General features: G+C 46.6%; 1 protein-coding gene across 2 annotated transcripts in view; it reads right to left on the reverse strand.

Moving 5' to 3' along the window:
* Positions 1-14,428: 14,428 nt before the first annotated feature.
* Positions 14,429-23,484, reverse strand: part of os9 (OS9 endoplasmic reticulum lectin) — a 63,579-nt gene continuing 54,523 nt past the window's right edge. For both annotated transcript variants that reach the window (XM_078201250.1, XM_078201249.1), the window contains exons 13-15: positions 22,070-22,243; positions 17,196-17,308; positions 14,429-15,553 (exon numbers count right to left, since the gene is read on the reverse strand). In XM_078201250.1, the coding sequence (XP_078057376.1) occupies positions 15,416-15,553; positions 17,196-17,308; positions 22,070-22,243 (425 nt within the window). In that variant the 3' untranslated portion in view covers positions 14,429-15,415. The remainder of the gene's footprint in view (positions 15,554-17,195; positions 17,309-22,069; positions 22,244-23,484) is intronic.

The raw sequence follows: 23,484 nt of genomic DNA on the forward strand, positions 1-23,484 counted from the left end.
CCACCCCCACCCATCCTTCTAAACTCCATCGAGTCCTGACCTCAGACGCTCCTCATACGTCAAGCCTCTCATTCCCGGGATCATTCTCGTGAACCTCTTTTGGACCCTCTCCAAGGCCAGCACATCCTTCCTTAGGTACGAGGCCCATAATTGCTCATAGTACTTATGAATCGCTCGCAATTCACCCTGGCAAGGATGGATATCAGTCACGTCACCAACTTCCCTCACAAACCCAACCGATTCCTTCACAGTAAGAAGTCTCACAACACCAGGTTAAAGTCCAACAGGTTTATTTGGAATCACGAGCTTTCGGAGCGCTGCTCCTTCATCAGGTGAGTGGAGAGGTAGGTTCACAAACACGACATATAATCGGCAATGCCAAAGGTTTGCGAACCCACCTGTCCACTCACCTGATGAAGGAGTAGCACTCCGAAAGCTCGTGATTCCAAATAAACCTGATGGACTTTAACCTGCTGTTGTGAGACTTCTTCCTGCGCCCACCCCAGTCCAACGCCGGCATCTCCACCTCACTATTCCTTCGTGGGCAGAATCATTCACTGAAGCAAGCATCCATGGCCAGTTGAGCTTCTTTCCTTCTAGAGCAAGCCGTGCCAGTGATCCGAAGTGTCTCTTCGAATATTGGTCCTTTGTGGAACTCCCCCAAGGTGCATTTTGCCTCCCCGTTCGGTTGCAAGGCAAAAATAACAGAACTAGTTCAGGCAGCAACGTTCTTGCAATGTCATTCCCCCCTGCCTCAACTTGTCCTCAAGAAAGTCTGTTTGTGAGAGGGAGGCACTTAACTCAAAAGAAACACAAAAAGATCACATCCCCCCCCCCCCCCCAAGCTACATAACTCAAAAGAACATGTACCGTGGTGCTTGACACGTGCTGACTAGGTTTTGTGTTATTTCGACTGAATCCTGTTACAGCCTAGTGTGATCCGTTCATTGTTTCAAGTATTCGGGTGTGCGTTAGTTGATTGGTACCTTTGCTGCTGTTAGTAATTAACTGTATTGTGTTGACAAGCTTTATTCTGAAATAAATTGTGCCGTTCCAGAAGAAATTAAAAAAAAACCCAGCATGTCATTATTGAAGCCATTTCAAGGCTGGAATCTTTATTAAAAAGGAGTTTATTTTTAAGCTAAACAATATCAAAAAGTATGCGCAGAAAAACTCCACTTTTATCACTCCCCCCCCCACCCTCCATTAACTGCAAATAATCTTCATCGAAGCGTACTATTTTATCAATTATTTATATTTTAAATTATAGTGGGAGAGATAATTCTTCGCAAAAAACAACCCCTTGCTATAAAAAAAAGTGCATTGTGTTACTTGACAGCAGTAATTAAGTAGTTAGCAAATGAGTCACGCGGTCCTCCTGTTGTACAGGCCGTTGGAAACCTTTCCCCCACCTCCCCCCGTCTCTCTTCATGCAAACCAACGACTGTGGTAAACCACTGTTAGCTTATTGCCTGTGTGTGTGTGACATGGCTGGACATGTCCCTGCCCGGGACTCCTCCCCCCCGGTCCAGGTATAAAGGTAACTGCTCCCCACCCCCTGCCTCAGTCTGGACCAGTTCATCGGCATGGGTGTGCTCCAAGTCCTTTGCTAATAAAAGCCTATTTGTTCTTGCATACAAACTAGTCTTTGCTTGATTGATAGTGCATCATCGACATCTCAGCCCAACTTGTGTCCGGACAGAGGCTGGGAGCACCGGGATTTTGCCACGGCTGTAGGAGACGAGCCCGAGGGTCAGACTGAAAGCTTCGGTTGCGCCTCCTCCTGGTGCCCCAATCGGGCATCAAGGCCAAGCTACCGGATCCTGTCCTCCACAGGGTGAGGGTGGCAGTGCCAACAGGGCACTAAAAAACATGGAGTGACACAGACTCGATGGACGAGAGCTGATGCAAAGAGAGACAAAGATGGGCAGGTTAGGTGGATTGGCTATGCTAAATTGCCCCTTAGTGTCCAAAGATGTGGAGGTTAGGGGGATTGGCCATGCTAAATTGTCCCTTAGTGTCCAAAGATGTGGAGGTTAGGTGGATTGGCCGTGCTAAATTGCCCCTTAATGTCAGGGAACTAGCTGGGGTAAATGCGTGAGGTTACGGGGATAGGACCTGGGTGGGATTGTGGTCGGTGCAGAGTTGATGGGCCAAATGGCCTCCTTTTGCACTGTAGGATTCTATGATTCTATGAAATGGGAAAAAAACAATGACTATTTAACATTTTGAAATAAAAGAATAAAAATAAAAACCAAATCAGGGTTCGTCATCCATCTCTGTAGACAGAGTCAATGGATGGGAGGCTGGTTTGAGTGATGGACTGGGCTACATTCACAACCTTCTCTCAGAGGGAAGTGAATCTGTGGAATTCTTTCCCACAGAGGGCTGCAGAGGCTGGGTCGGTCAGTATGGTCAAGGCTGAGATTTTTAATCAGGAAGGGAATGGAGTTGAAAGTGGAGTTGAGGAATGTCACAGCAGATCTGTCATGATCTCATTGAACGGCAGAGAAGGCTCTATGGGGTGAATGGCCTACTTCTGTTCTTATGGTCTCACACAAACTCCATCTCAAGTTTTATTCTTTCAATCAACTTTTTTTCAACTATGTCCCATGTTAAAGCTTTAAAATTGCTGTGACCGCAGAGTGCTGGCCCAGTGGGAGCAGAGCAGGGGGGAAAATGGGGGCTCAAGCTAAGGGAGACGGGGAGCAAAGTGCTTACACTGCAGGGTTTTATTTTAACAAAGAAACACCTAGTCATAGAGGTTTACAGCATGGAAACCGGCCCTTCGGCCCAGCTTGTCCATGCCGCCCAGTTTTTACCACTAAGCTAATCCCAATTGCCTGCATTTGGCCCATATCCCTCTATATCCATCTTGCCCATGTAACTGTCTAAATGCTTTTAAAAAGACAAAATTGTACCCACCTCAAGTACTACCTCTGGCAGCTTGTTCCAGACACTCACCACCCTCTGAAAAAACTGCCCCTCTGGATCCTTTTGTATCTCTCGCCTCTCACCTTAAACCTTTGCCCTCTAGTTTTAGACTCCCCTACCTTTGGGAAAAGATGTTGACTATCTAGCTGATCTGTGCCCCTCATTATTTTATAGACCTCCAAGATCACCCCTCAGCCTCCTACGCTCCAGAGAAAAATGTCCCAGTCTATTCAGCCTCTCCTTATAACACAAACCATCAAGTCCCAGGAGCATCCTAGTAAATCTTTTCTGCACTCTTTCTAGTTTAATAATATCCTTTCTATAATAGGGTGACCAGAACTGTACACAGTATTCCAAGTGTGGCCTTACTAATGTCTTGTACAACTTCAACAAGACATCCCAACTCCTGTATTCAATGTTCTGACCGATGAAACCAAGCATGCCGAATGCCTTCTTCACCACTCTGTCCACCTGCGACTCCACTTTCAAGGAGCTATGAACCTGTACCCCTAGATCTCTTTGTCCTGTAACTCTCCCCAACGCCGACCATTAACTGAGTAAGTCCTGCCCTGGTTCGATCTAGCAAAATGCATCACCTCGCATTTATCTAAATTAAACTCCATCTGCCATTCGTCAGCCCACTGGCCCAATAGATCAAGATCCCATTGCAATCCGAAATAACTTCCTTCACTGTCCACTATGCCACCAATCTTGGTGTCATCTGCAAACTTACTAACCATGCCTCTTATATTCTCATAAATCATTAATATAAATGACAAATAACAGTGGATCCAGCACTGATCCCTGAGGCACACCGCTGGTCACAGGCCTCCAGTTTGAAAAACAACCCTCTACAACCACGCTCTGCCTTCTGTCAAGCGAATTTTGTATCCATTTAGCTACCTCACCCGAGATCCCGTGAGATTTAACCTCATTCAACAACTTACCATGCTGTACCTTGTCAAAGGCCTTGCTAAAGTCCATGTAGACAATGTCGACTGCATTGCCCTCATCTGCCTTCTTGGTTACCCCTTCAAAAAAACTCAAATTTGAGAGACATGATTTTCCACTCACAAAGCTATGCTGACTGTCCCTAATCAGTCCTCGCCAAATGTCTGTCGATCCAGTGTCTCAGAATGCCTTCAAACAACTTACTCACTAACACTTCTGTCACCTGCCCTTCCTGATTTCCCAAGAGGAGGTCAAGTTTTGCCCCCTCTCTAGTCGGGCCATCCACATACTGAATGAAAAATTCCTCCAGAATATACTCAACAAATTTCCTCTCCATCCAACCCTCTAATACTATGGCTGTCCCAGTCAATGTTGGGAAAGTTAAAATCTCCGACTATTACCACCCTATTTTTCTTGGAGCTATCTATAATCTCCTTACATATTTGCTCCTCAATTTTCCGCCGACTATTTGGGGACCGATAGTACAGCCCTATCAAAGTGATTTCCCCCTCCTTATTTCTCAGTTCTACCCATATAGACTCAGTGGCCGAACCCTGGGATATATCCCCTCTCAGTACGGCCGTGATGTTTTCCCGAATCAAAAAAGTGCAACTCCCCCTCCTCTCTTACCTCCTGTTTTATCTTTCCTATAGCATCTGTACCCTGGAACATTGAGCTGCCAGTCCTGTCCCTCCCTTAGCCATATTTCAGTAATTGCTATAATATCCATGCCCGGAGTTCATCTGCCTCGCCCGTTTGGTCTCTTGCATTGAAATAAATACAGTTTAATCTAGACTTCCCTTGCTCTCTGCCCTGCTTTTGCAGCCAGGCCTATGGCAGCCAGGCCTATGGGCGGCACAGTAGCACAGTGGTTAGCACTGCTGCTTCACAGCTCCAGGGTCCCGGGTTCGATTCCCGGCTTGGGTCACTGTCTGTGTGGAGTTTGCACATTCTCCTCGTGTCTGCGTGGGTTTCCTCCGGGTGCTCCGGTTTCCTCCCACAGTCCAAAGATGTGCGGGTTAGGTTGATTGGCCAGGTTAAAAAAAAATTGCCCCTTAGAGTCCTGGGATGCGTAGGTTAGAGGGATTAGCGGGTAAAATATGTGGGGGTAGGGCCTGGGTGGGATTGTGGTCGGTGCAGATTCGATGGGCCGAATGGCCTCCTTCTGCACTGTAGGGTTTCTATGATTCTATGATGACCACACCTGGTTCTGCTGGAGAGCAGGTTCGGGCAACACGGTGGCACAGTAGTTAGCACTGCTGCCCCAGATTCTTCTTGGGTTGGGTCACTGTCTGTGTGGAGTTGGCACATTCTCCCCATGTCTGCATGGGTTTCCTCCGAGCGCTCCAGTTTCCTCCCACAGTCCAAAAGACGTGCTGGTTAGGTGGATTGGCCATGCTAAATTGACCCTGGTGTCAGTGGGTTAGCAGGGTAAATGTGTGGGGGCCCGTCTAGTAATAAGATTACTGACACTGTATGTACTATTTCATGTGCTATCTTTAACTTCTGTGCTGTCCTCAACCTTCTCTTCTGTCTCCCAACTGCTTTGGGTCCCAACCCCCTGCCAAACTAGTTTAAACCTCCCGAGTGGCTGGAGCAAATCTCCCCGCCAGGATATCAGTCCCCCTCCAGTTCAATTGTAACCCGTCCCTCTTGAACAGGTCACCCCTTCCCCATAAAAGATTCCAATGATCCAAAAATCTAAATCCCTGCCCCCTGCACCAGCTCTCAAGCCACGCATTCATCTGCCTAATCTTCCTACTCTCACTAGCACGTGGCACTGGCAGTAGTCTAGAATTTACTACCTTCAAGGTGCTGCATGTTAGCCTTCTGCCTAACTCTCTCTATTCACACTTCAGGACCTCATCCCTTTTCCTACCTATGTCGTTGGTACCAATATGTACAATCTCTGGCTGCTCACCCTCCCCCTCAAGAATGCCCTGCAACCCAAGGCATCCTTGAGCCTGACACCAGGGAGGCAACACACCCTCCTTGAGTTTCAATCGCAGCCACAGAAACGCCCGTCTGTGCCTCTAACTAGCGAGTCCTCCATTACTACTGCTCGCTTGCTCTTTCATGGAATCATAGAATCCCTACAGTACAGAAGGAGACCATGAGAATGATGGGGATCTTATAGAAACATATAAGATTATGAAGGGAATAGATAAGATAGAAGCAGGGAAGTTGTTTCCACTGGCGGGTGAAACTAGAACTAGGGGGCATAGCCTCAAAATAAGGGGGAGCAGATTTAGGACTGAGTTGAGGAGGAACTTCACACAAAAGTTTGTGAATCTGTGGAATTCCCTGCACAGTTGAGGCTACCTCATCGAATGTTTTTAAGGCAAGGATAGATAGATTTTTGAACAGTAAAGGAATTAAGGGTTATGGTGAGCGGGCGGGTAAGTGGAGCTGAGTCCATGAAAAGATCAGCCATGATCTTATTGAATGGCGGAGCAGGCTCGAGGGGCCAGATGGCCTACTCCTAGTTCTTATTTGGCCTAATCGAGTTTAATACCACACAGGCCCTATTCCCATAACCCCACACATTTACTTTGGTAATCCCCCTGACACTAGGGTCAATTGAGCATGGCCAATTCACCTAACTGGCACATCTTGGGAGTGAGGAGGAAACCCACGCAGACATGGGGAGAACGTGCAGACTCCACACAGACAGTGACCAGAGGCCGGAATCGAACCCGGGTCTCTGGCGCTGTGAGACAGAAGTGCTAACCACTGTGCCCCCAACCCTGCTCTACAGCAGAACCAGGTGTGGTGTCACAGGCCTGGCTGCTGCTGGTATCTCCCCCCGACAGGCTATCCCCCTCAACAGTATCCAAAACGGTATACCTGTCTGAGGGGGGAATAGGCACAGGAGACTCCTGCACTACCTGCCTGCCTCTCCTGACTGAACTGGTGGTGTGACAACCTCCCTGTAACTAGTGTCTATCACCCTCTCTGCCCCGTGTGCTCCACAGTGTATCTGCCACTCCAACCGAACAATGCCGTCTGTGAGGAGCTGCAGCTGGACACACTTTCTGCAGACAGAGTTGTCAGGGAGACTAGATCGCTCCCTGCCTTTTCACTCCGTTTCCGTTGCTGTTTTCCTTCTTGAATGTGTTGCTGCCTCCCAAAATAGGAGGGTGACATCGTGGTAATGTCACTGGACTAGTAATCCAAAGGCAGAGGTTAATGCTCTGAGGAATACAGGTTCAAATCCCACCACGGCAGAAGAGACCATTCGACCCATCAACTCTGCACCAAATCTCTGACAGAGTAACTTACCCAGGTCCTCTTCCCCCACCCTCATAGAAACCCTCCAGTGCAGAAGGAGGCCATTCGGCCCATCGAGTCTGCACCGACCACAATCCCACCCAGGCCCTACCCCCACATATTTACCCGCTAATCCCTCTAACCTACGCATTTTAGGATTCTAAGGGGCAATTTTTAACCTGGCCAATCAACCTAACCCGCACATCTTTGGACTGTGGGAGGAAACCGGAGCACCCGGAGGAAACCCACGCAGACACGAGGAGAATGTGCAAACTCCACACAGACAGTGACCCGATCCGGGAATCGAACCCAGGACCCTGGAGCTGTGAAGCAGCAGTGCTAACCACTGTGCTACCGTGCCCACCCTGTCCCCATTAACCTCACATAAATTGACCCTAAGTCACAGAACCCCTATCGTGCACACACAACAATCCACCTATTCCACCCAAATAACTAAATCATCACGAGGAACCATTGGTGCTGTCAAGAGCTCTGAGCTTAATCAGCTCAGTGTTGCCACCAACAGGTCCTGGGAGGTACTCCACCTCTAATTGGAAAGCAATGGAAAGACTGACCTCACAACAACTTGTATTTCTATAGCTTCTTTCAACATGACAAAACATTCACAAACGTTTAACACCGAGGTGCATAAGGCAATCAGACTCCCCACAGTGCAGAAGAGGCCATTTGGCCCATCGAGTCTGCACTGACTCTCTGACAGAGCATCTTACCCACACCCTGTAAGGGGCAATTTAGCATGGCCAATCCACCTAACCAGCACAGGAAACAAAGAGTAATGGTCGATGGATGCCCTTGCAAATGGAAAGCAGGTTCAAGTGGAAAGCAAATGGAAAGCAAACCCCAAGGCTTTTTACTCTTATGTGAGGAATAAAAGAATGACCAGGGTGAGGTTAGGGCCGGTCAAGGACAGTAGTGGGAACTTGTGTATGGAGTCAGTAGATAGGCGAGGTGATGAATGAATACTTTTCTTCAGTGTTCACCAAGGAGAGGGGCCATGTTTTTGAGGAAGAGAAGGTGTTACAGGCTAATAGGCTGGAGGAAATAGATGTTCGGAGGGAGGATGTCCTGGCAGTTTTGAATGAACTGAAGGTCAATAAGTCCCCTGGGCCTGATGAAATATATCCTAGGATTCTTTGGGAGGCAAGGGATGAGATTGCAGAGCCTTTGGCTTTGATCTTTGGGTCCTCGCTGTCCACGGGGATGGTGCCAGAGGACTGGAGAATGGCAAATGTTGTTTCTCTGTTTAAGAAAGGGAATAGAAATGACCCTGGTAATTATAGACCGGTTAGTCTTACTTCGGTGGTTGGTAAATTGATGGAAAAGGAGCTTCGAGATGGGATTTACGACCATTTAGAAAGATGCGGATTAATCCAGGATAGTCAGCACGGATTCATGAAGGGCAAGTCGTGCCTCACAAATTTGATTGAATTTTGTGAGGAGGTAACTAAGTGTGTTGATGAAGGTAGGGCAGTTGATGTCATATACATGGATTTTAGTAAGGCGTTTGATAAGGTCCCCCATGGTCGGCTTATGATGAAAGTGAGGAGGTGTGGGATAGAGGGAAAGTTGGCCGATTGGATAGGTAACTGGCTGTCTGATCGAAGACAGAGGGTGGTGGTCGATGGAAAATTTTCAGATTGGAGGCAGGTTGCTAGCGGAGTGCTGCAGGGATCAGTGCTTGGTCCTCTGCTCTTTGTGATTTTTATTAATGACTTAGAGGAGGGGGCTGAAGGGTGGATCAGTAAATTTGCTGATGACACCAAGATTGGTGGAGTAGTGGATGAGGTGGAGGGCTATTGTAGGCTGCAAAGAGACATAGATAGGATGCAAAGCTGGGCTGAAAAATGGCAAATGGAGTTTAACCCTGATAAATGTGAGGTGATTCATTTTGGTAGGACTAATTTAAATGTGGATTACAGGGTCAAAGGTAGGGTTCTGAAGACTGTGGAGGAACAGAGAGATCTTGGGGTTCATATCCACAGATCTCTAAAGGTTGCCACTCAAGTGGATAGAGCTGTGAAGAAGGCCTATAGTGTGTTAGCTTTTATTAACAGGGGGTTGGAGTTTAAGAGCCGTGGGGTTATGCTGCAACTGTACAGGACCTTGGTGAGACCACATTTGGAATATTGTGTGCAGTTCTGGTCATGTGGAAGCGCTGGAAAGAGTGCAGAGGAGATTTACCAGGATGCTGCCTGGTTTGGAGGGTAGGTCTTATGAGGAAAGGTTGAGGGAGCTAGGGCTGTTCTCTCTGGAGCGGAGGAGGTTGAGGGGAGACTTAATAGAGGTTTATAAAATGATGAAGGGGATAGATAGAGTGAACGTTCAAAGACTATTTCCTCAGGTGGATGGAGCTATTACAAGGGGGCATAACTATAGGGTTCGTGGTGGGAGATATAGGAAGGATATCAGAGGTAGGTTCTTTACGCAGAGAGTGGTTGGGGTGTGGAATGGACTGCCTGCAGTGATAGTGGAGTCAGACACTTTAGGAACATTTAAGCGGTTATTGGATAGGCACATGGAGCACACCAGGATGATAGGGAGTGGGATAGCTTGATCTTGGTTTCAGATAAAGCTCGGCACAACATCGTGGGCCGAAGGACCTGTTCTGTGCTGCACTGTTCTATGTTCTATGTTCTAAGTGGTGTTCCACAGGGCTCGGTGTTGGGACCCTTGCTGTTTCGGTTATATATTAACGATTTGGACTTACCAGATTTGAGCTCTGGGACCAGAGTTCAACTCTGCTAAGTGTGAGGTAATGTATTTAGGGAGGTCAAATATTAAAAGAGAATACACAATAAATGGGAATATACTCCGAGGAGTAGATGAAGTGCAGGATCTTGGCACGCAAGTGCACTGGCCCTAAAGGCAGCAGTACAGGTAGATAAGGCTGTAAAGAAGGCATACGGAATGCTCTCCTTAGTTGGCAAAGGTATAGAATGCAAAAGTAGGGATATGATGATGAAACTGTACAAGACACTGGTGAGGCCACAACTGGAGTATTGTGTGCAGTTCTGGTCACATTACAGGAAGGATGTAATTGATCTGGAGAGTGCGCAGATGAGATTTACAGGGATGCTGCCAGGGCTGGAGAACTGTAGCTATGAGGAGAGTTGGAGAGGTTGGGGTTATTTTCCTTGGAACAGAAAAGGTTGAGGGGGTGACATGATTGAGGTGTACAGAATCGAGAGGGATAGGTAGAGAGTAGACAGGGGGAACCAGTTTCTCTTGGCAGTGTTCTAAAACCAGGGACCATAGATCGAACCCAAGTGGCAGAAGAATTAGACAGGATAAGAAAAAGTTTTTTTTTGTAAAACGCAGAGGGTGGTGGATGTCTGGAATTCACTGCCCGAGTTGGTGGTGGAGGCAGAGACCTTAAACTCCCTTGAAAAGTACCTGGATCTGAACCTTAAGTACTGTAAATTGCAGGGCTGTGGGCCATGTGTCGGAAGATGGGATTAGAAAGGGCACCTGGATGTCTTTGGGTCAGCATGGATAAGATGGGCCGAATGGCCCCCTTCTGTGCCGCATCATTCCTATGGTTCTATCCAGGATAGCAGGTACATCGGAACACCAGCACCTTCAAGTCAGACCATCCTCAGTACATAGAATCCCTGGGTCAAAATCCAGGAATTCCCCCTCAACACGGGAAATACCTTCAATATTTAGGCTTCAGCAGGCTAGACCACTGACTCAAAGCCAATTAGGGATGGACCAACAAATGCAGATCGTGCCAGTGGCATCCACTTCCCAGAATGAATTTGAAAAAAAAATTACAGGACAGAGAGGTGGAGCCACCCCACTCCAAGGAAAGAATAATTTAAGCCCCAAATCAGGCGTGAGAAAACCCTTTATGATGATTTAATGCAATGGGTCTGTACTTGGAGTTTAGAAGGATGAGGGAGGGGGATCTTATTGAAACTTACAGGATACTGCGAGGCCTGGATAGAGTGGACGTGGAGAGGATGTTTCCATTAGTAGGAAAAACTAGAACCAGAGGGCACAACCTCAGGCTAAAGGGACGATCCTTTAAAACAGAGAAGAGGAGGAATTTCTTCAGAGTGGTGAATCTGTGGAACTCTTTGCCGCAGAAGGCTGTGGAGGCCGGGTCATTGGGTGTCTTTAAAGACAGAGATAGATAGGTTCTTGATTAATATGGGGAAAAGGCAGGAAAATAGGGATGAGAAAAATATGAGCCATGATTGAATGGTAGAGCAGACTCGATGGGCCAAGTGGCCTAATGCTGTTCCAATGTTAGTCTTGCTGCACGACTGTTAGGGATTTCCTTTCTTGTATAGCACTCTAATATAGTTGAAAAGATAAGGAATATTTTGACACCAATCCAGTATCACAACGGGTTTTACTAGAAACCAATGGGATGGCCCCAATATGGCCATCCCAAATTTACCTCCAGCATTGGAAACGGAATGGCCAGTTTCTGTAAAAGGCTTCCGTGAAATGGGCTTTTTGTTAGTTAATATTTACATGATTAAAGCTGCTATACCTATGTAGTAAATTTTCATTACACGGGAACTGTAGACAGATTTAAGGTGACAATACAAGTTGTGAATACAGGTCCAGAAATGACTGGATTAAAAGGATTCATTTTAATTTCTATTACTTTTTCGGTGCCATTTCATCACCTGCTTAATGTTCTCTTTTCATTCCGCATCAGTCACAAGCAAGCTATTGGATGCCAAGAGTGGAATATTTAGCCATATGCAACCTTTCATATTGTACATTATGTTCTTATTACGGGCTAAACCAGCATCTATTGTCCATCCCTAATCACCCCTCAAGCAGATCGGTGGACGCGCGCACACAGTTGTTAGGTAGTGTTTTCCAGGATTGTTATTGAACATCAGTCAATCCTGTGTAGGTACACCCACAGTGCTGTTAGGGAGTTCCAGGATTGTTATTGGACATCAGTCAGCCCATGTGGTGTAGGTACACCCACAGTGCTGTTAGGGAGTTCCAGGATTGTTATTGGACATCAGTCAGCCCATGTGGTGTAGGTACACCCACAGTGCTGTTAGGGAGTTCCAGGATTGTTATTGGACATCAGTCAGTCCATGTGGTGTAGGTACACCCACAGTGCTGTTAGGGAGGGAGTTCCAGGATTGTTATTGGACATCAGTCAGTCCATGTGGTGTAGGTATACCCACAGTGCTGTTAGGGAGGGAGTTCCAGGATTGTTATTGGACATCAGTCAGCCCATGTGGTGTAGGTACACCCACAGTGCTGTTAGGGAGGGAGTTCCAGGATTGTTATTGGACATCAGTCAGCCCATGTGGTGTAGGTACACCCACAGTGCTGTTAGGGAGGGAGTTCCAGGATTGTTATTGGACATCAGTCAGTCCATGTGGTGTAGGTACACCCACAGTGCTGTTAGGGAGGGAGTTCCAGGATTTTGACCCAGCGACAGTGAAGGAACGGTGATATATTTCCAAGTCAGGATGGTGAGTGACTTGGAGGGGAACCTCCAGGTGGGGGTGTTCCCATGTATCTGCTGCCCTTGTCCTTCTAGATGGTAGAGGTTGTGGGTTTGGAAGGTGCTGCCTGAGCAGCTTTGGTGAATTCCCGCAGTGCATCTTGTAGATGGTACACACTGCTGCTACTGAGCGTCGGTGGTGGAGGGAGTGGGTGTTTGTGGATGGGGGACCAATCAAGCGGGGCTGCTTTGTCCTGGATGGTGTTGAGCTTCTTGAGTGTTGTTGGAGCTGCACCATCCAGGCAAGTGGGGAGTATTCCATCACACTCCTGACTTGTAGACTGGTGTTGTTAAACTTCTTATTGTAGATGGTGGACAGGCTTTGGGGGAGTCAGGAGGTGAGTTACTCACTGCAGGATTCCCAGCCTCTGACCTGCTCCTGTAGCCACAGTATTTATATGGCTGGGTCCAGTTGAGTTTCTGGTCAATGGTAACCCTCAGGATGTCGATGGTAATGCCACTGGATGTCAATGTTTAGATCCTCCCTCACTGATGGTCATTGCCTGGCATCTGTGGCATGAATAGAACTACATTTAAAAGATTGAGGCCCTTGTACAGATCCCGAGGGCACACCCTCTCAGCCAATTTGAGTGCTCCTGTCTCCTAACCAATTCCCCATCCAAGTTGCTTCCAACTCCAGTGTCTCATTTCAAACACTCAAGCAGGACCAAGTTGAATGGTTCTAGAAGTTCATGTAAAAAAAAAACAGTTGCGCATCGACCACATGGGTTTCCTCCGGGTATTCCGGTTTCCTTCCCCAGTCTGCTCCCTGTGTCTGCGTGGGTTTCCTCCAGGTATTCCGGTTTCCTTCCCCAGTCTGCTCCCTGTGTCTGTGTGGGTTTCCTCCAGGTATTCCGGTTTCCTTCCCCAGTCTGCTCCCTGTGTCTGCGTGGGTTTCCTCCAGGTATTCCGGTTTCCTTCCCCAGTCTGCTCCCTGTGTCTGTGTGGGTTTCCTCCAGGTATTCCGGTTTCCTTCCCCAGTCTGGTCCCTGTGTCTGCGTGGGTTTCCTCCAGGTATTCCGGTTTCCTTCCCCAGTCTGCTCCCTGTGTCTGTGTGGGTTTCCTCCAGGTATTCCGGTTTCCTTCCCCAGTCTGCTCCCTGTATCTGCGTGGGTTTCCTCCGGGTGCTCCGGTTCCCTCCCACAGTCTGAAAGACGTGCTGGTTAGGGTGCATTGGCCGTGCTAAATTCTCCCTCAGTGTACCCGAACAGGAGTGTGGCGACTAAGGGAATTTCACAGTAACTTCATTGCAGTGTTAATGTAAGACTACTTGTGATACCAATCAATAAAAATGTAAAACATTTGTAACTCAAAAATATTCAACGACATTTGTCGGACGCGACTTGCGCTTTGAAAATCCCGACGGACTCTGATCAGCTCACATTTGTCAAAATTCTCAAGCTGGATGACTTCATTTCAGTGCATTATCTAAACCCCTCGATGGTGAAAGCTTTCTTTAAGAAGTCTCACAACACCAGGTTAAAGTCCAACAGGTTTATTTGGAATCACAAGCTTTCGGAGCACTGCTCCGTCATCAGGAGTATCTACATCTTGATGAGGGAGCAGTGCTCCGAAAGCTCGTGATTCCAAATAAACCTGTTGGACTTTAACCTGGTGCTGTGAGACTTCTTGCTGTGCTTACCCCAGTCCAACGCTGGCATTTCCATTTTCTTTGAGTAAATATAATTCAGTATCGAGTGAAATGCGAAACCTTTCACCCACTAGGTGCTTGATTCAGGAAAGAAAAATGGCTAAACTGTACGCAACTGTATACTATATTTTTATTAAACATTATTCAATCAGTGTTGCTCAAATATTTTAAGAGTTGGAGAAAGTAGGTCTCTACTTGGCCTATGTATGGCAAACTTGCATTGCAGCTGCTGCGTTATTGACAAAGCGAATCCATATTTTGGAATTACAAAGCAGTGAACACAAAAAAAATCAGAGACACAAACATATACACAAACATTAATAAAGTTACCAGTTGGCTCCCAGAGACAAGTACCTGGCAGCCGCGATAGCTAATCGCGAAAGGGACAGTGGATCATGTCACATTTTGGGTTTACTTTTCCTTAGCAGCAAGTTGCCATTTGACAAGGAAGTCTTGGTCCAAGTTTTAAAAAAGGGAACAGTTGCTTATGGTCTCAGACTTTGGCTAACTGGGCAGGAAACAAAACCATCATGGAAATAAATATCTCCCAAAGAGCTTGAAGCCAGTGATGGAATCTAAAGACTGGAACGGTTGGCTTTTATCTTTGCTACTGCTCTGAAGCAATCCCAGTCAAGTCTTCCTCAGGTTGCTCAAGCTCGGATTCTTCCCCTGTCCAGCTTTCTACTTGTGATTTCAAGAGACAACTTCCATTTTAGGACAAAAACATTACATTCATTGCTTAGACTTCACATTAATCAACAGTCCTTACCTCTTATGGAATCACGTTCGTCCACGGGTCAGGGAGAATGAATGTCTGGCCGCGTCAGTGCTTTGCCGATTAGGTTTGCCACCGAGAAACACATTGGGGTTTTAGCACTACCCATTTCCACCACACAAAAAAAGACTGCATCAGACAAACATAAAATTCCACGTCAGCTCAATAAAAATGCAAATATCTGACCGTTCTTCTGCAGGTTCATTTATTATCTATTGTGATCGGTGATCACAAGTATGCCGCTATGCATGGCAAAGTGCAAATTGACTGGTTCATGTGCTAACACCCGAAGATGTGTTTGATTTATGCCCAGAGTCACGTGTCCCTAGAAGTCCATATCATCAGAATCTGTGCTGCTCGACGACTGTGCTTCCTCTTGGTTCTCCCCCCACACAAAGCGGTAATTATCCTCCAACTGCTGTTGCCTCTGTTGTTCTTTGTAAACCTCCTCAGTACCACCGGTCTATTGGAAAAATGGAATATTTTAGATTTTAAATGATACACACTCAATGCATCTCCAGTCAGCAGATGAAAACCTGGCCTACCAAATTTTAAAAGACAGGTCATGTTTCCTCCCAATCTTCCTCCGTAATGCTTATACCTCTGCATAATAGGCATTCCCATCCCCTGCGAATGGGCGGCACAGTGGCACAGCGGTTCGCACTGCTGCCTCACAGCACCAGGGACCCAGGTTCAATTCCTGGCCTGGGTGACTGTCTTTGTGGAGTTTGCACGTTCCCCCCATGTCTGTGTGGGTTTCCTCCGGTGCTCCAGTTTCCTCCCACAGTCCAAAGATGCGGGATTTAGGTGGATTGGCCATGCTAAATTAAGCAGAGTGTTAGGGGATTAGCAGGGTAAATATGTGGGGTTACAGGAATAAGGCCTGGGTGGGATTGTAGTTGGCGCAGACTTGATGGGCTGAATGGCCTCCTCCTGCACTGTAGGGATTCTATGATTGCAGATAGACTGTTGTTACTCCTGCCCCATCACTATTTACAAAGAACAAAATACAGCACAGGAACAGGCCCTTCAGCCCTCCAAGCCAGTACCAATCGTGATGCCCTAACTAAAAAACCCTTCTGCCCTTACTCGGTCCCTATCCCTCTATTCATGTACCCATTCAGATGCCTCTTAAATGTTGCTAATGTTCCTGCTTCCACCACCTCCTCTGGCAGCGCGTCCCAGGCACCCACCACACTCTGCGTGAAAAACTTCCCCCGCACATCTCCCTTAAACTTTCCCCCTCTCACCTTGAACCTGTGCCCCCTTGTAATTGACACTTCCACCCTGGGGAAAAAGCCTCTGACGATCCACCCTGTCTGTGCCTCAAATTATGGAACTCTCTCATTGGTCAACACAATTGCCTGGAACGCTACATACACTGCTCATACCTTTACATTGACATTCAGCTTGGTACTAAATGTGGGGGGTAATATGGTAATAATTGGGAAGGGGAGGAACAGTAACAAAGGGATCGAGGAAACAAGTCAACATAGGTTGCATTTTAGCCAATTTTCTACACTATTGGAAGGACCATACTGAGTTTGCCCAAGATCTGGATGTAATTCAACCCTCAAAACCAAAAGCTCAACAGACAGCAAGCGTGAAGAATGACAACCAATAACAGACTGGACGAGTTTGTGTGTGGAATTTTCAAAGGCCCCACAATATCAATGCGTGAAATATGAAAAATGGTGGGTGCACAGTGCTAATAGATACAAGAATGGAAAATAGCATGTAATAGGACCACTGATTTTCCAATAAACTGCCCACTGCAAATAGCAAGTTCTACCTTGCGTCTACGAATTGCATTGCTCCGAACACCACAGTTGAAAGATGCGTAGGTTAGGTGGATTGGCCATGCTAAATTGCCCCTTACAAGTCCAGAGATGCGTAGGTTAGGTGGATTGGCAAGGTAAGTGCACATGGTTACAGGGATAGGGCAGGGGGAAATCTGGGTAAGATGCGCTGTGGGAGCGCCAGTGCAGACTCAATGGGCTGAATGGCCTCCTCCGGAACTGTAGGGATGCTGTGAAATACCCTCTGGGGAGAAAATAGCATCACAATCTTGCTGATTAACAACGTAGCAGAGCAAGCATTCTCACCAGCAAGTTGATGAGAAGCTCTCTGAAGGATTTGGTGTCTTCTTCCGATAGCCAGTGCATATCATCATCATCCCCAAGAGATCCAGTTGTTACAATCTTCACTTCGATTTTACCTGAAAAGAAAACCCAGTGTTTATTCAGTGAATTGTCACTGCATCCTTCAAAATCTTTTTTACCCTGCTCAGACAGCAATGTTATGCAAATAAGAACATTTTACTAGCTGTTAAAAATATATGCAAAGTTTTGGTATTGCTAATTACCTGATTGCTATAAGCTGCTGTAGATCAGACAGAGCACAGAATGGACTTGCTTTAATCATTACAATTCTGTGGGGGGGGGTGAACTGTAACCCTGCCCCATTTAACTTGGCTGTGAACACTTACTTAAACGGCATGAATTGCCAATCTTGTGCTGAATGATGTGAAGAGGTCTCACTATTGAAATGCCACTCTTGCTTCCAGTGGCCTGTCAGTAGGGTGGAGGAACCCCACCCACTCCATTCACTGTGTACAGTTCTGGTCACCCAATTATAGAAAGGATATTATTAAACTAGAAAGAGTGCAGAAAAGATTTACTAGGATGCTACCGGGACTTGATGAATTGAGTTGTAAGGAAAGGCTGGATAGACTGGGACTTTTTTCCTCGAGCGTAGGAGGCGGAGGGGTGATCTTATAGAGGTCTAGAAAATTATGGGCATAGATAAGGTAGATAGTCAACATCTTTTCCCAAAGTTAGGGGAGTCGAAAACTAGAGGGCATAGGTTTAAGGTGAGAGCGGAGAGATACAAAAGGGTCTAGAGGGGCAATTTTTTCCACAGAATGTTGTGTCTGGAACGAGCTGCCAGAGGTAGTAGTAGAGGCGGGTACAATTTTATCTTTCAAAAAGCATTTAGACAGTTACATGGGTACGAAGGGTATAGAGGGATATGGGCCAAATGCGGGCAATTGGGACTAGCTTGATGGTTTAAAAAAAAGGGTGGCATGGACAAGTTGGGCCGAAGGGCCTGTTTCCATGCTGTAAACCTCAATGACTCCAAATATTTGCACATTCCGAGGACAACCATCCTAACTTCTGAAAGACAATGCGAGTTACCCAAAACACATTTCTGCTTCCACTGAGAACAAGTCTTGGTGAACCACAATAGAAATAACACACCAGTAGATGAACAGCTGGGTACAATAGTTTAAAACACTTCCTTCCTTCACATTTGAAATCCGAGAAATAATCCTAATGCTCTCATAATAACTTGGGGGGAAAAACTGTTACAGTAAGCCATTTCAAAAGGGAGCATAAAACACTCAGCTTGTAAATGTAGAGGAATGGTAATCATGGAAAGAATGATTTGAGTACACTAACATTTCATCTTTCACTGGACCAGACAGAAGTAAAGTGCCTCCTCAAACACGTGGAACTGTGGCTAGGGCTGAAGGCTAACTAGCTCAGGCATTGTTCGGCCTGATTGAAGGAAGCCTGGCAGGAGGAGCTCAAAGTTAGTTGGTGCAAGTCTAAATTTCAGAATAATATTGCGTTTTAAAGAAATTCAGATCACCCTTTCCACAGAAAGGAATAGCAGCACATGGAGGATGGCAATTTTTGAAAACTTGCGCACTATTGAAAACACCAGGATTATAGCACATTAAAAATAATAAGCTAACGTCAACCAGTCCATCAACCTCAAATCACCACAGCCAAAGGTATTTTGTGTTATTTGTTCACGAGGTGTGGGTGTCGCTGGCTAGGCCAGCTTTGGCTGCTTGTCATCAATTGCCCGTTGAGAAGGTGGTGGCAAGCTGTCTCCTTGAACCGCTGCAGTCCCCGAGGTGTAGGTACACCCATGGTGCTGTTGGGGGGGGACGAGTTCTGGGATTTTCACCCAGTAACAAAGGAAGAGTAATATAGTTGGTGGATGGGGCGCCAATCAACCGGGTTGCTTTGTCCTGGAGGGTGTTGAGCTTCTTGAGTGTTGTTGGAGCTGCACCATCCAGGCAAGTGGGGAGTATTCCATCACACTCCTGACTTGTAGATGGTGCAGGGTTTGGGGAGTCAGGAGGTGAGTTACTCGCTGCAAAATTCCCAGCCTCTGACCTGCTCTGGGAGACACAGTATTTATATGGCTGGGTCCAGTTCAGTTTCTGGTCAATGGTAACCCCCAGAATTTTTGCAGTGGGGGGATTCAGCGATGGTAATGCCACTGAATGTCATGGGACGATGGTCAGATTCTCTCTTGTTGGAGATGGCCATTGCCTGGCAATTAGGAGGAAAATAATATTGGTGGCACACATCAACCCAAGTCTGAATGTTGTCCAGGTCTTGCTGCTTCTGGAGATGGACTGCATCAGTGTCTGAAGAGTTGCAAATAGCACTGAACATCTGCACTCAGCGAACATCCCCACTTCTGACCTTATGATGGAGGGAAGGTCATTGATGAAGCAGCTGAAGATGGTTGGGCCTCGGACACTAACCCGGAGGAACTCCTGCAGTGATATCCTGGAGCTGAGATGACTGACCCTCCACAACCATCTTCCTTTGTGCCGGGTGTGACTCCAACCAGCGGAGCGTTTGCCCCTGCCAATTCCCACTGTCTTCAGGTTTGCCAGGGTTCCTTAATGCCACACTTGGTCAAATGCTGCCTTGATGTCAAGGGCAGCCAATCATTTCACATTGGAAAGATTCAGTGGTTACAGTAATTTAAAACTTTGCCGATATAACTGAAACAAGTGTTTCAGGAGCATAAATTAAAGTTTATTTATTAGTGTCACAAGTAAGGCTTCCATTAACACTGCAATGAAGTTACTGTGAAAATCCTCTAGTCGCCACACTCAGGCGCCTGTTTGGGTACACTGGGGGAGAATTTAGCACGGCCAATGCACCTAACCAGCACGTCTTTCGGACTGAGGGGAGAAACCGGAGCACCTGGAGGAAACCCACACAGACATGGGGAGAACGTGCAGACTCCGCACAGACAGTGACCCAAGGCTGGGAATCGAACCCGGGTCCCTGGCACTGTGAGGCAGCAGTGCCAACCACTGTGGGGAAGAGGAGACTGGCTATGGACCTATGGCATTCACCCTGAAACTGTACCTGGAATTCTATCATATTGTGGTCACTCTCCCTGGGAAGTCCATGGATAACTGTTTGGGGACACGGAGGGAGAATTTAGCACAGCCAATCCACCTAACCAGCATGCCCTTCGGACTGTGGGAGGAAACCGGAGCACCCGGAGGAAACCCACGCAGACACAGGGAGAACATGAAGACTCCACACAGACAGTGACCCAAGTCGGGAATTGAACCCGGGTCCCTGGTGCTGTGAGGCAGCAGTGCTAACCACTGTGCATTTCCACTACTTTACGATCTAATGATTTAATGAACAATTAGGTTGTGCCTGTAAAGTCAGGGAAAAGGTTTAGCACAGGACCAAAATTGAAAACATTTAATATGGCAGCCCTGCATCAGTCAGCCCTGAAATTGTATTTTTAACCCTTGCACAGTGATCTAATCTATATGGAAATGGTTCAATCAGATGTGTACAAAAATGACAGATGCTCAATGAACCGCACTAGGATAGAAGACAGTGCACTTTTAATAAGTACATTTTCTCCTTTCTGTACTTCGTGAGGAAGGTCAGTGCTGGGAACTGGAAAATGTTTCCACTTCTGGCACCCACTGTCAGCATTAAACACTTCCATAGCACGAAGTGGATACAGGCGAATGTGTTTTTACTTTGTCGACATGTTTTAAGCACATCTTCAAAGTAAACTGTGCATTATTCACTTTCCTCACACGGTTATCCTCACTCACCAAAGCTCCCATTTAGTCATCATTTATGGGCATTTTTCACGTTTTAGTGTCGCAAAGCTAATGTGATGTCAGTCAAACTCATTTTACTTTTATAATCGGCAGATATTGATGTCGGTGTGGCCCAAATCAAAGAAAAAAAGTTTATGCTTAAGTTTATTTATTAGTGTCACAAGTAGGCTTACATTAACATTCAATGAAGTTACTGTGGAAATCCCCTAGTCACCACACTCCTGTTCGGGTTACACTGAGGGAGAATTTAGCATGGCCAATCCACCCAACCAGGATTTCTTTCGGACTGTGGAAGGAAACCGGAGCACCCGGAGGAAACCCACGCAGGCACGGGGAGAATGTGCAAACTCCACACAGACAGTGACCCAAACTGGGAATCAAACCCGGGTCCCTGGCGCCGTGAAGCGACAGTGCTAACCACTGTGCCATCCACGGTGATGTGGAGATGCCGGCGTTGGACTGGGGTAAGCACAGTAAGAAGTCTCACAACACCAGGTTAAAGTCCAACAGGTTTATTTGGTAGCAAAAGCCACTAGCTTTCAGAGCGCTGCCCCTTCATCAAGTGAGTGGGAGTTCTGTTCACAGACAGGGCATATAAAGACACAAACTCAATTTACAGAATAATGGTTGGAATGCGAGTCTTTACAGGTAATCAAGTCTTAAAGGTACAGACAATACACATCTCTTTAACCTGTGCTTAACCCTCTCTCCACTCACATTGTCTGTACCTTTAAGACTTGATTACCTGTAAAGACTCGCATTCCAACCATTATCCTGTAATTGAGTTTGTGTCTTTATATGCCCTGTTTGTGAACAGAACTCCCACTTACCCGATGAAGGAGCAGCGCTCTGAAAGCTCGTGCTACCAAATAAACCTGTTGGATTCCATGCACGGTGGACAGTGCTCTGTATTACCCGAGCGTGATAGCAAAGCAAATATTTTTGGACAGAGGTAGCATGGTCGTAGCCCTCCACTGTCACGTCTTTAAAATGATTCTTGGTTCTTTTTGCAGGAGGGGAATGCAGGAAGGCTTATTGTTGCAGTATAAATAGTCGCCAAACTACCTTCTGCTTTCAATCCTGCTTTCTCCAGCTGCTCTTTCACCACATTCTGAATCTGCCTGAGCTGTGGGTCTGTGCCACTCATTTCACGCACTTTCATTTCTTTGTGTAGTGGGCTGCCTGGGTTGATTTTTGTGACTCGGACTTTAACGTGTCCCTCAGTATCTTCTTCAGTCTCTGAAATGCAGCAAGAAGTCAGTAGCAAAAGGTACAAAGGCTATTCGCGTTTTTTTAAAAAAAAAACAGTACATCAATCCTAACATTTTGTAATATTTTTGAGACCTCCACAAAAAAATGCCTACATCCCTACACTTGGGATTGCTGCCCACAGTTTATGAAAAATAAATTTTAAAAACGAGTAGTTTGAACTAGCCACCATCAGGGCATAGCCCTCACCGCAAAGCATCCTCACAATCTCGGAAAAGGCATCCCAATCCCAAAGTCCTTACGGCGATGCTTTTGCTCTAAACCGTCAGCTAAAGCCTCTGGGTACCCTGATTCAAGGTCAACTTCAGGAGAAAGGACAGATTAACACAAGCACCTTGAGAGGGGTGCATTATTCAAGCAATACTTCTGCAGTGTGCTAATGCCTTTAAATTAGAGCCAGTGCTTGAATAGAAGCAAGGAGGAAGTTCCAAACGGGCTAAAGGAGCTCAGAACAAATCAAATAAACCGGGAGAGATTGTATAGGTGCCAACCATGAAAAGCGAGAGAGGATTTGAGGCATCAATACTGACAAGGGAGTCAAGGTTTCAGTTGGGTGAAAACGGGCTAACAGAAAGGTAACTACAGACCCATCAATCTTAGTTCAATATCATGGGATGTTAAATTTACTTTCATTATGTTGTGGGCTGCACCATGTAAAACAATGGAACCCATCATCAGGAGCAAACTTCCTGATTATCCGTAATAAATAATGAGTACAAACTCCATGGGAAGACCTTGTTCAACCAACCTCTAGTCACCATAATTTAAGGCAATTGCAGAAGGTTCCACAACATGGCTGTGCCCAGACTTCCCAAACCATGTAGACGCAAGGTCAATGGCCAAGTTGACTGAAACGTAGGTAACAGTAGACATGCATTGAAGGAGTTGTCAACTGGCAAGGAGTTGCGTCAACTGGCGAGAAGTACAGTGGGGTGCTCCAGGGTTCAATATTGGGACCACTACCGGTTCAATTTTAAATCTATTGCTTGGATTTATAGATTCATTAAACTGGTCAAACTTGCAGATGATGCCAAATTAGGTGAAAGGTACAGTTAATTACAGTTCACAGGGCAGCACGGTGCCACAGCGGTTAGCACTGCTGCTTCACAGCGCCAGGAACCCAGGTTCAATTCCAGCCTTGGGTCACTGTGTGGAGTTTGCACGTTCTCCCAGTGTCTGCGTGGGTTTCCTGCAGGTGCTCTGGTTTCCTC

This window comes from Mustelus asterias, chromosome X, assembly GCF_964213995.1.
Source record: "Mustelus asterias chromosome X, sMusAst1.hap1.1, whole genome shotgun sequence".
NCBI classification, from domain to species: Eukaryota; Metazoa; Chordata; class Chondrichthyes; order Carcharhiniformes; family Triakidae; genus Mustelus; species Mustelus asterias.